General features: G+C 66.8%; 1 protein-coding gene across 2 annotated transcripts in view; it reads left to right on the plus strand.

Moving 5' to 3' along the window:
- Nucleotides 1–13,403, plus strand: part of VAV2 (vav guanine nucleotide exchange factor 2) — a 103,858-nt gene that overhangs the window by 47,401 nt on the left and 43,054 nt on the right. For both annotated transcript variants that reach the window (XM_079790016.1, XM_079790015.1), the window contains exon 3: nt 11,195–11,253. In XM_079790016.1, coding sequence (XP_079646142.1) covers nt 11,195–11,253 — 59 coding nt within the window. The remainder of the gene's footprint in view (nt 1–11,194; nt 11,254–13,403) is intronic.

Here is a 13,403-nt window from a genome sequence, read left to right on the forward strand (position 1 = left end):
CCACCCCTGGGCTGTGTCCCCAGCCTCGCCGAGCCAAGAACGAGGAATGACGGGGAGGAGGGGGCTCGGAGGAGGGGCGCGGAGGAGGGGGCGCGGAGGAGGGCGCGGAGGTCTTGCTGGTCTCGGCGGTCTGTCTGCCTGGCCGGTCGGTCGGCAGGAGAGGGAGCGGAGGCCCGGAGGTTGTCCGTTGCCCACGGTCACGCAGCTCAGCCAGGAGTAGCTGGGTCTTGAACCCGATGGTGGGCAACGGGCTCAAACCCGGCAGGTGAGGGGCTCTGAGGCCGGCACTTTGACGAGGCGCCCACGCCCCACCCCGTCCCGTCCCGTCCCGTCCCGTCCCGGGGAGGGCAGACGCGGAAGGAAGCCGGCCCAGCCTCCCGTGCCAGCCGGCCGCCCCCGGGAGACGGAGGCGCTTTGTGGGAGTCAATAACCGCTTTCACGGCGCTCCCCGCCGGGAGGGGCGGCCGGTTGGCGGCGCAGCCGAGGCAGCCGCCGCCGGGAGCCGCCGGGACGCGGGCCAGCGCTGCAGTGTGGCTGCGAGCTCTTCTCTTTCTGTTTTGTTTTTCAGGGAGGGAGAGGCAGAGAGAGAAACACGTCCGTGTGACGGACACATCGATTGGTTGCCTCCCGCACACACCTCCGCCGGGGCAGGGATGGACGTAGGTGACCTTGATCGGAATCGAACCCTCGACCCTTCAGGCCCAGGGCTGACACGCTAACCTCTGAGTTCATTTTGTGACCCCGGTCCCCGCAGGCTCCTCCGCTCCTCGTGCCCCTCCCCTGGGGGAGGCGTGGGTCCGAGCGGAGCTCCTTGGCCGGCCCTGCCGGGCCGCAGTGACCTGGCCTCCGTCGCCTGCCAGGGCTGGGCCCCCCACACGTGTCCTCGGAGCCGTGGAGGCGGCGAAGGCCATGCGGGGGGCAGCGTGCTCCTGCTGCCTGCCGCGGGCTCCCGCCATGCGTGTGGGTGTCGGTCCGAGGACCCAGGCCCGGAAAAGGCTCCCTGGCCTCCTCCCGCGCCCTCGGGGCGGCAGAACCCACTGCAGCTGCCGCCACCCGACTTCCGGGGCCACGGGTTCGAAGCTTCCGGAGCTTTCTGTGCTTCCTTTTTCTTTAAAAAACTTTGTCTTACTGATTTCAGAGAGGAAGGGAGAGGGATGGAAACAGCAAACTGGAGATAAACATCGATTGGCTGCTTCCTGCCGCTGGCAGCCTCGGGGCCTGGAAATGCGATGCCAGCGCCTGAGAAGCCGACGGGCGATGCCCTTGGAGCGGATCGGCCCCGATGGGGATGCTGACCGGCTCTGACCTGGGAGGGACGCCGTGGCCTCCTGTCACCGCAGCAAGGCTGGGACTCGAGATGTGTGATGTGCGGCCCCAGATGCCTGCCTTGGTCTCCCGGACGGACGGACGGACGGATGGACAGATGGATGGGTGCAATGGTTCCTATGGGAACCGCTCTGGGCGACTCAGCCGGTCGCATTGGGCCCACCCGGGCCGTCAGGAGGCGGGCGAGTGCCTCCCCGCCTGTGTTCAAAGGGCCGATGGCCTGGATGTGAGGGCGATCTGGCTGGGACATCTGTCACCCCACGGATCACCAGGGTTGATTCGGCTGACCCGGCTGGCGAGGCGGTGTCCCCCTCCCTCACCGATCCACGCGCGCTCGGGGGAAGAGGGCCTCCCCAGAGGAGGGTGTACGAGTAGCTGCGCTCCCCGGCCCGAGCCTCCCAACCAGCTCTCAGAGGGCCGATGCCGGGCGCCCTTGTGGGTGTGCACTCAGAGCGGCTTGTGTTTGTTTTGGTAAAACACCCATAACATCACTCCCCTCCTAACCCTTTGCCGGGCCCAGCTCTGCAGCGCCAAACACACCACCGTGTCGGGCAGCCACCCCGTTGGTCCAGGCAAAACCAGAGGCGGGGGCGTCACAGCGGGGAAGGCAGACTGCGGGGCGCTTGGACTGGTGGGCGCATTGATGCACACGCCCTGGAGTAATCACGGGCAGGGGCTGGGGCCCAGGAGCAGTCGCCTCCCCTCCAGCCTCCATCCCCCCATCTTTCAGCCGGGGCTCCTCCCACCTCCCCCAGCCCGCGGGGACCCCTGGGAGAGCGGGAGGGCTGGCAGGCCGCGCCAAGCATGGTGCCCTGGCCGTGTGCTCGCTGCCGAGTCCCGTCCCGCTCCTGCCGTTGGGTCCGGGGGCCCAGGGGGCCCTGTTGGTCTGGAGAAGGGTGAGTGGGCTCTCACGGCCCCTCCTGGGAGTTGTGGGCTGGGAGGGGTCCGGCGGGACAGGGGCTGCTGTTTTTGGACCCAGATCCTTCCCGGAGCCCAGCTGCCCGCGTCTCTGAAAACCTGGCTCCTCCCGGCGCCCCCTCCTTGGGAACGGTGGGCGGTGGGCTCCCCGCAGCTGAGGCCGCTTTGTGCCCCGTTCCGAGGGGCCTGTGGGCCTCGCTGTCCCCCCACCACATCCCTGCGGCTTCCTTTACGCTTCCAGTCAGCTCGTTTCCGCAGGGAGTCCCCCGGGGCTCCGGGGTGTGTGTGTGTGTGTGTGTGTGTGTGTGTGTGCATGTGTGCGCGTGTGCGTGTGTGTGTGTGTGTGTGTGTGTGTGAAGGTCACTTCCCACAGAACAGGCCTGGCAGATGGCCCGCCCTGCCCCCACCCCACAGGGGCACCGACCGCTTGTGCTGGGACCTGCTGTCCTGGGGCCGGGCAGGCGCTGGCTCTGTCCTCTGAGTGGGCCTGAGCCCAGGGAACCCTCTAAGGACAACACCCCCACCAGGAGACCCCCCTCTGCAGAAGAGAGAGGCCTGGAGCCCCGGGGTCTGCCTCGGTCCCACCCGGAGTCCCGGGGTCCCCCGGCTGCAGTTGGGTTCGGCGTGGCCTGGGGAGGGAAGGCTCCCTCTGGGCCTGAACCGGCTCGGCGGCTCGGACACTGAGCACGCCCAAGCCCTGCCCGGGGCAGGTGGTTTTCCGGGGTGCAGCTTTCCGGGGAGCCTGGCAGGCAAGCGGCTGTTGTGCCTGAAGCCGCTGCTCTCCCGTGACCAGACGCCCGACCTCTGTTGGTGGAACGGCGGGGCGGTTGCTGGGCGGGTGTTCCAGCAGAGAACTACGTTCCTGGTGGGGGCTGTCAGTGAGTGGCCCGGGCTCAGGGCCTGTCTGGTTCCCTGGTCTCCAGGAGGAGGAGGGGTTTGCGCCCACCAGACCCTGACATGGGCCCGGGCGCCCCTCAGGTCGGGGCTGCCCCTCGTCCGGGCGCGGCCGGAGCTGGTGTGATCCCGGACCAGCTGCCCTCGCTGGGTGGCCATGGCCGGTTCCGCAGCCTCTGAGTCGGACTCGGCTGCTGAGTGGTTACCGGGGCCCTCTTCCTGGCGGAGAGGCTGGGGGATGAGCAGGGACCCCATCATACGCTGGTCTCAAGGTCCCTGCTTCTGCCGAGCCTGGCGCTGGGCCCGGGCAGCGTGTGGACTTGGGCTTGCGATGGTGGCGGCCTGGCAGCGGCTGAGGCCCCTGCAGGCAGCTCCAGGCCTGGTCCGGCTCCCGGCACTCGCTCGCCGGCTCGTCACGGCACACGTGTGTGGGCCGGGGGCGCCGTGCCTACCTCGGTATGAGGCCCAGCCTGGGAAGGGGAGCCACGAGGCAGGGGGCCCGCGCTGAGGCAGCCGAGGAAGGGAGGGCCCGTTCTCCGCTGTGGTCCGTGTGAGCAGCCCGCAGCCCGGGGCCGAGGCCGAGGCGCCCACCCCGTCCCGCGAGAAGGCTGCTGCCTGCTGCACACTCCCGTCACCCCCCCAGGCCTCAGGTCCAGGCACCTCCTCCAGGAGGCCTTCCCTGATCTCCCCACCCACTCAGTGAGGCCCTGCCGCAGCTCCCATCCCCCTGGCTGGCCTGTCCTTGCCCCACAGCACGGAGCCCAGAGGGTCCTGTGAGACCCAGAGCCCTGCGGTGGCTCTGCCCCGAGCACTGGGCTTGCTGCGTCCTAGCCGCTCCCCGAATGCTGTTGCGCACACAGACGAGGAGCGAGGACCCCTCGGCAGGCGGCTGTGGTCCCCACGTCACAGACGAGGGCCCGGGACCCCAGGAGCTCAGGGCATCGCTGGGATGGTGGGACCGTGGGCAGCGGGGGCCAGCCCGTGTGGGACATCGAGCCTGGCACCCGCCCCTCCTAGGCTGTGTCTCGGCCCGGAGCTGGGACAGGCACCTGCCCGGCTGGGATAGTGCGAGACCTTGGACAGGGTCCCCACCCCCGCTCCCTCCTGCAGGGAGTCCAGGGCTGACTCACCGCCTCCGTGGTCCCTGTGGGTGTTGGGCGGTGCCCGCTCTGGGGAGAGGGTCTCTCTCGTACCGAGAGCGCGACGCGGGCAGGAGGCCGGCGGGACCTCCGCACCAGGGCCAGCGCTGTCCTTCCCCCGCGCCGCCCCCCAGGCCCTGCTGACCTCTGGAAACCTGCCGCCGGATGGAGACGCCTGGCGTGGGCAGTGGGCAGTGGGCAGTGGCTGCGGCTAAGGGCGGGCTCCTGGGCGTGGCTTCCTGGGCATTTTCCCGGGCTGGTGTGGGTGGGGCTGGCGGGCTGGGCCCTGCAAGGCCTCTGGGCAGCTGTGACAGGAGGACCGCGGACCGGGGGCCTGAGCGCAGGGTTCTCTCTCACCTCCGGAGGCAGGGACTCTGAGGGGCCCAAATGGTGGGGTCCGGGGGGGCCTCTCCTGGTTTGCAGTGGCCGCCTTCTCACCTGGGGGATCACCTTCCGTGTCTCCTTATGAAGACACTGGTTCCATTCACAGGACACAGGAACACACAGCCAAACTCGCCCTCACCTGCTGGCCCTGTGCAGGGGGCCGCCCGCCTCTGCCATGACACAGGCTGGGGAGAAGGCACGGGGCACGGTGCCCCTGCCCCGGAGCTGCGGGTGCTCCGGCCTCACCAGCTCCCCCCGGGCCCGGGGCAAGGAGCTGATCTGGCGGGAGAGTCCCACCCTCGTGCGCCTGGGCCGCGCTCACCATAAAACAGGTTCCTAAGCCATCGCGTCCGAGCCGGGTGCCGCCTGAAAAGCTACTGCCGCCAGCTGAGATGCAATTTCTGTTCCCCTTCCCGTTAAAGTGGCCGTTCGTCAGCAGCTCGGAGACCCATCGCCTCTGCAGGCGGTGGCTGCTGTCACTCTCTCCTGTTAGCGAGCGGGTTTGACGGATCGTGGCGGCTGGGAGCCCAGAGCGGATGCGCCAGAAATGCCGTGGGAGGGGGTTCTGGGGAGACACTTAGCCAGGAGGCTGAACTGTTCTTCTGGCCGCTTCCCCTTTAAGGGCACTTGGCACGAATCAACCATCCAGGTTCTCAGCCCTCTGCTGCTGTGGGCAGGTGGCCACTCTGACCCTCGGTGTCTTTGTCTGACTATCTTGGGTGGTTGATGATTCGGTGAGGCCGCGGGGTAACTTCTGAGCCCAGTGCCAGGCTCACGGTCAGAGTTCAGGCTTGAGATCAGAGTTCAGGCTGGAGGTCAGGGCTCAGGCTCAAGGTCAGAGTTCAGGCTGGAGGTCAGGGCTCAGGCTGGAGGTCCCTTCAGCTCAGTTCACTCCAGGAGGCTCCTGGTGGGCCTGGTGCTCTGAGCGCTGCTCTGGGCTGTGACTCGGTGGGATTTGGCCAGGAAATGGTTGTGTGCCCAGGGCTGCGGGTCCCCAGCATCTGGGGGCTGGGGCGTGGCTGTCCAGCACCGATTCTAGGCACCCTGAGGACGGGAGGGGCAAACAGCATCCATCCTGTTTCTGGCAACTTTTCACGCCCGTGGGAGGCTTTTCACACCTCAGTGACGATAAGGTGCCTGAGAAAGGGCCGGGCCAGATGGCCGGGCTCAGTTTCTTCACCTGGGAAATGGGAGGATGGTCCCGACTCCACGGGGTGTGGTGGGGCCGAACTCCATGGGCTGAGTCAGGAACCAGTGTGCCGGCCAGAGGCGGGCTGGGCTGGGGCGGCCGGGCCCACTTGGGAGCCAGCTGTGAGGACCCTGCTTCCTGGCCCTGGTTCAGTGTCCACACAGGGAGAGGGGAGGACGAGGTTCCAGGTGGGCCTGGGCTCTGCCCCGCCCCGTGCTGTCTGCGCGGCCTTTAGCATCCCAGGCCCGGGCGCCACGGGGCTGCTCTGGGGATTCCTGTACCTTCTGGGGCTGTGACTCACGGGGGGGGGGGGGGGGGGGGGGCAGCAGACCTGTGTCTGGTTAGAGGCTTCGACTGGATCAGAGAGGGGACAAGCTGCTGCTTGCATTTCACACCTTCGTCCCACCCACCTTCTCCCCTGCCATGGGGGAGGGGCCTCCGCAGGCAGCCAGCCTGGGGCAGCTGCTGGAGGTAACTAGGGGGGGGGGCGCGGGGGGGCAGGTGGGGGGAAGGAGGGGCGGGGAGGGCAGGAGTGAGGTGCATTCACAGGGGCTGCCCAGCAGGCTCCCCAAAGCCCGTGTTGGTGGGACCCCAGGGCCCCACTTAGCCCTGCTCCTGATGCCTGAGGGTGAGGTTTGTGGTCCTGTCGCCACCGTCAGCCTCATCCAGAGTGGAGGCCGGCCTGCTGGGCCGGGCAGGGTGCGGGGCGGGCCGCCGCCGGACGGGCAGGCAGCGGGGTTCGCCCGGGCCTGTGCCCTGGGCCTGTGCCCACACTTCCCCTCGAGGTCCCTTTGGTTTGAGTGACTTGTTTTAATGCCGGAGACTCCGGGGAGAGGCCGCCCCGGGGGGTGGACACCCGCAGACAGTCCTTCCCGAGCACAGCCCCGACGGCAGAAACACGGGGAAGGAAGAGGAGCCGTCCGCCCACGCCGACATTTCGTGTTGCCGCCGGTGCTCTTAACGAGCTCGTGTTTTTAGAAATCAGGCCTCTCCCTCCTGCGTGTTTTACAACCTGTTTTTTCCTGATGGTGTTTATGGGTGTGTTGTAGCAATAAATCCCTCCTACGACGACACCAGCTCAGGATTCCACCGCGTGGGCGCGCCGAGCTCTTCATTTCTCTGTATTTCTCCGCCGGGCGCCGCCAGCTTTGCGCCTGTTTGTAAATGCTGCGGTGAATGCGTCTGGACCTAAATTGTTCCGCGCACCCCGCGTGGGCCCGCGGCATTGTCTTTGACGCCGTCCTAAGGCCCCGCCTGCAGAGCGCCCCAGCCCCATCCGGCAGGGAGCAGGGTCCCGCAGCACGCGCCACCCCCCCCAACCCCGCAGCACGCACCCCCTCCCCCCGCAGCACACACCCCCTCTCCTCCCGCCCGCAGCACGCGTGGCCGGAACCGCCTGGCGGAGCTCCCTCCAGTGGGCGCCCCTGGAGCCTTCCTCGTGCCGGACCCTCTGAGCGGTGCTGGGCGGTGAGGCCTCCGGAATGTTCTCCCGGCACCCCCACACAGGTTGGCAGCGGTGTTCAGGCCCGCACAGCCCCTGGCCCAGAGCTGGCCCTGAGCCCTGACCCAGGACGAGGGGACCTTAAGGCTGTGGCTTCAGGGCTGGACCCCGAGCTCCACGACCTGCACCTCTGGCTCGGGGGGTGGCGGGGGGGGGAGCTCCAGCAGGGACGCTGCACCCTGGGCCCCAGGTCCTGCCGGCCCGGCAGCGGAGCCGGAGCAGAGCCTGTGAGGCATGGGGCGGAACCGGCAGGGGCACAGCCGGGCGGGGAGCTGCTCCCGGCCCGGAGAATGGGGTGCTCCCCACACCTGCCCCCCAGGGCTTGCTGCGGCCACCCCGGTCACCCTGCCCCTCGGGACGTGTCCTCAGCCCACCTGCCGTCTCCCTGCCCGGCAGGACCAGAAGCTGAGTTTCCGGCCGGCAGGGGGGCGCTGCCCGGTCTCGGGCCCGCGGGGCCAGCAGCCCAAACGCCGACAGCCTGTTGCTCGTCGGAGGCAGTGGCCCCCCTGCCCCCCTCCCCCAGTGCAGGGTCCTGGGAGCCCCATCCGGCTCTGGGCTTGGGGTCTGTACTGGACGCTGCTCTGCCCTGGGCCCCACCCCCTAGTGTCCTGGGGTCCAGACCACGTGTCCTTTCTGCAGACGTCCTTCCTGCCCACGCCGCTGGGCCCCCCACCCCAGCTCCTCTCGGCACCCCGGCTTTGCAGGCCACCCCGAGATGGACAGTGCCGGGACCAGCCGGCCGCACATCCGAGCCACGTGGGGCCTTAAACATACATGCAGGTTCCGGGGCCCCCTCTCACTCGGAGCCGCAGGCTGGGGTGCATTCTGAAGCTCCTCCTGTAATGTGAGGGGCCTGCTGGTGTCCAGGGATCCAGACCTGGTAGAGAGCCAGGGTCCGCGCCGGCCACGCTGGTGGGGGCGGGCCCAAGGCCTCAGACCCCAATGTCCCCCTCACCAGCATCAAAGGAACCGTGACATTCAAGGCCATGTGAGGCGGGTGGGGGTGGGGGCGGGGGAGGGCCTTCGGGGAACAGCGCGGGCAGCAGCTTTGGGGGGCGCCAGGCCGCCCGCTCCTGCCCCCTGGCCTCCCGCCTGTCCCCATGCCCCTCGCACACGGCCCTTCGCTGGCCCGGGATGAAGCTCCGTGGGCGCAGGTGGGCTGGTCCCGTGGGGGCGGGGGGGCAGGGACGGGGAGGGGGCGGCCGTGTGTCTCCATTTCATTCATTAACTGCGGGAAGATGAGACGTGGAGATAAAAGTGGGAAAATGTCATCCTTTGACATTTACGTTTTCAGAGGCGCTGGCAGGCGGAGTGGGAGGTTTTAGATCCTCTCCCCGGGCGACGGCTCCGGGGAAGCCGGGCGCCCTGTGGGGCGGTCCTCCCTGCGCCGGGTCCTTTCACGAGGGGCCACGCCGCGCCCCCGCTCCCCCCACGGCGGTGTCGGGCCTCCCGTTTGCCCCCAGCCCCCGAGCGGGGTTCCTGTGGCTCCAGGCAGCACACAGCCCCGCGGAGCGAGGGACGGGCCTCGGGCGGAGCCGGGCACCGGGCACCGGGCACCGGGCTCCCTGTTTAAGGAGCTGCCCTGTTGGGCGGGAACCGGAGCCGAGCCCTTTACAAACCGCCGGGGCTGAGTCCGGCCGGAGCCGTGGCCGTGAAACCGGGGCTGTGGCTGCCGTGGTCCCAGCCGCTGGAGGAGCCCCGGCGCCGGGGCCAGGAGCACGGGGCTCAGGCCGTCCCGCCCGTGGCTCGCGCTGCGGCAGCTCCTCCCCGAGCGAAGCCGCGCCCTCGCCCTGGCTCCAGGTCGGCAGATGGTCTTGTCTCCGGGTCCGTGCTGACCCAGGGCTGGTGCCCGGCTGCGTCTGGCTCGTCGGGGAGGCGTGTGCCCGTTGAGTGATATCTGCCCGGTGGGCACCGGACCGGGCGGTTCTCAGACCCCACGGTCTCCAAGCCGCATCGCCCGCCAGCCCTCCCAGCTCTAGCAGGTCCCGCTTCTGTCGGCCGGCCGGAAGGGCATGCAGCAATGTTGCTCTGGTTTTGTTCTCTGTAACTATTTGCCGGTCTTACACGCCAAGAAAAACAGCCCGGGCCGAGTTGCTTGTGAAGGATCCCTCAGAGCGCCGGGCCGGGAGCCGGCTGGGCGGCCGCAGCATGCGGGAGGGAGTCTGGTCTGAGAGCACCGACGGGGCCTGTCCCCCTCAGGCTCACGGCTTCCGCGCCCCGGCCCCTGAGACAGAACCACGCACGGCTGCTGGCCGGGTCTGCCGCCTCGCGGGCTGAGAAAGGGCCCTCTGAACGGGTTGGGGTCTCCCCGGGCCTTTAAGAAGTTGCTGCCAGCAGAAGGGCAGCCTGAAAGGACGGTGGACGGATGGGTCCCAGCCGCGGGGCCTTGGTGGGGGACCTGCCTTCAGTTTTCCTGTCTCCCAGTGTGCACGGCAGGCCAGGCCTTGGAGGGGCGCGAGGGTGCCCCAGGGCGAGGCTCCTACAGGCCTGTTGGGCTCCCCTCCTGGGACACCCCGCACCCAGCAGGGGGTGTCTGTGAATTTAGCAGCCGGCCACCGGGGGTCGTGTTCAGGTTCCCTTTCCCCAGATACACCCATGTGTGCGCACGCACACACTCGCATACGTGAACACGCACTTCAGCTCTTATGCACACTCAAGCTCACATGAAGCATGCACGCACTCACGAACATACATGCACATGCGCAGTGCACACGCTTCGGCTCTTATGCCCACTCAAGCACGCACGCACACATGAGCACACACAGATGAACTCGTGCTCGCACAATGGCGTCTCCAAGGTGAGGCCACCGCCGCCTCCCTGGCGCCGGTAAATCCTGTACCGAACCGCGAGCAGCTTCTTGCTGTGCTGGTGTGTGTTAAACTCTGTGCTCCGGGGTCAGCCACCTCCCTCTCCCTGCCTCGGTTTCCCCACAGTGCGGAGCCCGATGCCTGCTAGCTGCCCGTCGTGTTGAAGATTGTGGAATATGTCCTAGCTGGTTTGGCTCAATGGATAGAGCGTCGGCCTGCAGACTGAGGGGTCCCCGGTTTGATTCCAGCCAAGGGCACATGCCTGGTTGCGGGCTCGATCCCCAGGAGGCAGCCGATCAATGATTCTCTCTCATCATTGATGTTTCTATCTCTCCCTCTTCCTTCCTCTCTAAAATCAATAAAATACATTAAAAAAATTGTGGAATAACCGTGCCGGGACCTGCGGGGCCGGGCTGGGTGGGAGCTGTGTGTCCGGGGCAGGCTGGCCGGAGCACGGGGCGGGGCCGCCCAGGGAGGGAGGAGTGGCCGTGGTCATCCTGAGCCCGTCACAGCTCCCTTTTGGACACAGCTGCTGGTCTGGGGCACCGCCAGGACCCCCGCCCGCACTCTGAACCCGCACCGGCCGCGGGCAGCCCTCGGAGGGCAGTGCACCCGGATGACCGATTCTGCGCAATGAGGGCAAAACAGGCGTCAGCCTAAGTACCAGCTCCTGTGTCTCCCCTGAGGGTGAAGGGCGGGGGACAGCCCTCTGCTTCTACCAGCCCTTGCCTTGCCGCTTTATTTCATTTTATCTTAAATACGTGTATGTTTATTGATTTCAGAGAGGAAGGGAGAAAGAGATAGAAAGGAACATCAGTGATGAGTGAGTCATTGATCGGCTGCCTCCTGCACGCCCCCTACTGGGGATCGGGCCTGCAACCCGGGCCTGTGCCCTTGGCTGGAATTGAACCCGGGACCCTTCAGTCTGCAGGCCGACGCTCTCTCCACGGAGCCGAGCTGGCGAGGGCTGCATGACCGCTTTCCGGAGACTTCTGTTTCCTGTGACTGACGGAGCCTCTTTTCTGTCGTCCCCAGGTCATCTCCGCCGTGTCCAGGCTGTCCCTGCACAATGTGGCCCAGAACAAAGGGATCCGGTAAGCTCCCCCCCCCCCCCCCGCACAGGCCCGCCCCCTCCACCTGCCCCCGCCCCCCAGCCCTGTTGTGAATTTTCAACGTGTTTGAGTCCCCTGTTGGCCGCGGCTGGCAGGGCGGGGAGGCAGGGGAGGCGTCCGCCCGCACCAGGGAAACCTCGCAGGCGTGCTGCTGATGGCTGCGAAATCAGTTTCGATTTAGGCAATCAGGTGAACAAATTAGGCCTTTCACAGATCGTTGCCCGCGTGCGTGCGCTCTGCACGCGCCAGAAGCGGCGGCTCCGTGGGAATGAGGGAGCTGGTGGTGGTTTGTAGTGACGGGCAGGGCACGGGGACCGCCCACCTGGGCCTCAGGTCTCTGGCAGGACCCTCTCTGCTCGGTGTCCGTTCTGCTCAGAATCCTGCCCTCCCCCCCGCCCCCCTGTGGTCTGGCGTCTCACCTCTGACACGTGGAGGGGCTCACGGGGGCCAGGGAGGGCAGCCCCACATGGCAGCTGCTCATTGTGGGTTCTGGCCCTCAGATCAGGGTCCGAGAGACAGTGCCTTGGGGACCGGGTTCCAGATTCAGTAGGGATGGGCCCTTTTTGAATCCCGGGAGGATGGGCCAGCGGGGGGAGTGACAGGCCTGGGAGGTGGGAACAGCTCCCCTTGTTTGGGGCTGGTTGGACTCTGGGAGGGGGCCTTATCCTGGTGTTGTCCGTGGGGGACACCGCCCCCCTGCAGGCTGGGGGTCCCAGGACCACGGCTCGGGGGGACCTGGGCCAGCACAGCTGCCCCTCAGTGGGGCTGTTTGCCCAGGTTCAGCGTCACCCAGATGTTAGGGTGCCCCGCCCACCTGCTGGATCTCAGGGGACTTAGACATTCCATTGAATTGAGGATTTTTGCTTTTTGTTTTTTTTTTTAAAGAAGGAATTCTTTTTTTTTAAAAAAAATATTTTATTGATTTTTTACAGGGAGGAAGGGAGAGGGATAGAGAGTTAGAAACATTGATGAGAGAGAAACATTGATCAGCTGCCTCCTGCACACTCCCTACTGGGGATGTGCCCGCAACCAAGGTACATGGCCTTGACCGGAATCGAACCCAGGACCTTTCAGTCCACAGGCCGACGCTCTATCCACTGAGCCAAACCAGTTAAGGCCTTTTGGTTTTTTAAAAATATGTTTTTATTGATTTCAGAGAGAGGAAGGAATAGGGAGAGAGAAACATCAGTGAGGAGAGAGAGCCATGGATCGGCTGCCTCCTGCACGCCCCGCACTGGGAATGGAGCCTGCAACCTGGGCCTGTGCCCTGACCGGGAATCGAATCCTGACCTCCTGGTTCCTAGGTCGATGCTCAACCACAGAGCCAGGCCGGCCGGGCTGTGTTTTGTTGTTAATGTCAGACATGGGTAGGCTGTGTCACAGAGTTTCTAAACTCGAGAGTAAACACAGACCCGAGAGTATCTGAAGCCTCAGGTGTGAAGGACAACAGCCCGGGAACGCGCCGCCCGCACCCGCGCCCGCGCTGGAGTGTGAGGGTGTGCGGCCGGCCGGTCCCAGCAGTTCCTTATCTCGTCCACGTTCCACCGTCGTCGGCAGGGGCGAGGCTCAGTCATTCCATCGCTCTTCCATGTGGTGCTGGGGTGTGATCTCCACGTTCTTCCAACGTTCTCCCTGCACCGGCCCGGGGCCGGGGACCCTGTTATGTTCCTGGGGGCGGCATAGCCGGCCTGACTGCACGGACGAGGTTGCGCTGACGCCTCGGCCCTCCTTGGTGCTGGTCCAGGCTCTCCCGGTGCTGGTCCAGGCTCTCCCGGTGCTCGTCCAGGCTCTCCCGGTGCTGGTCCAGGCTCTGTCCCGGTGCTGGTCCAGGCTCTCCCGGTGCTGGTCCAGGCTCTCCCGGTGCTGGTGCAGGCTCTCCCGGTGCTGGTCCAGGCTCTCTCCCGGTGCTGGTCCAGGCTCTCCCGGTGCTGGTCCAGGCTCTGTCCCGGTGCTGGTCCAGGCTCTCCCGGTGCTGGTGCAGGCTCTGTCCCGGTGCTGGTGCAGGCTCTGTCCCGGTGCTGGTGCAGGCTCTCTCCCGGTGCTGGTCCAGGCTCTGTCCCGGTGCTGGTCCAGGCTCTCTCCCGGTGCTGGTCCAGGCTCTCTCCCGGTGCAGCAGGAGTCAGGATCAGCGT

The sequence above is a fragment of the Cnephaeus nilssonii genome, assembly GCF_951640355.1.
Source record: "Cnephaeus nilssonii genome assembly, chromosome: 14".
Classification (NCBI taxonomy): Eukaryota; Metazoa; Chordata; class Mammalia; order Chiroptera; family Vespertilionidae; genus Cnephaeus; species Cnephaeus nilssonii.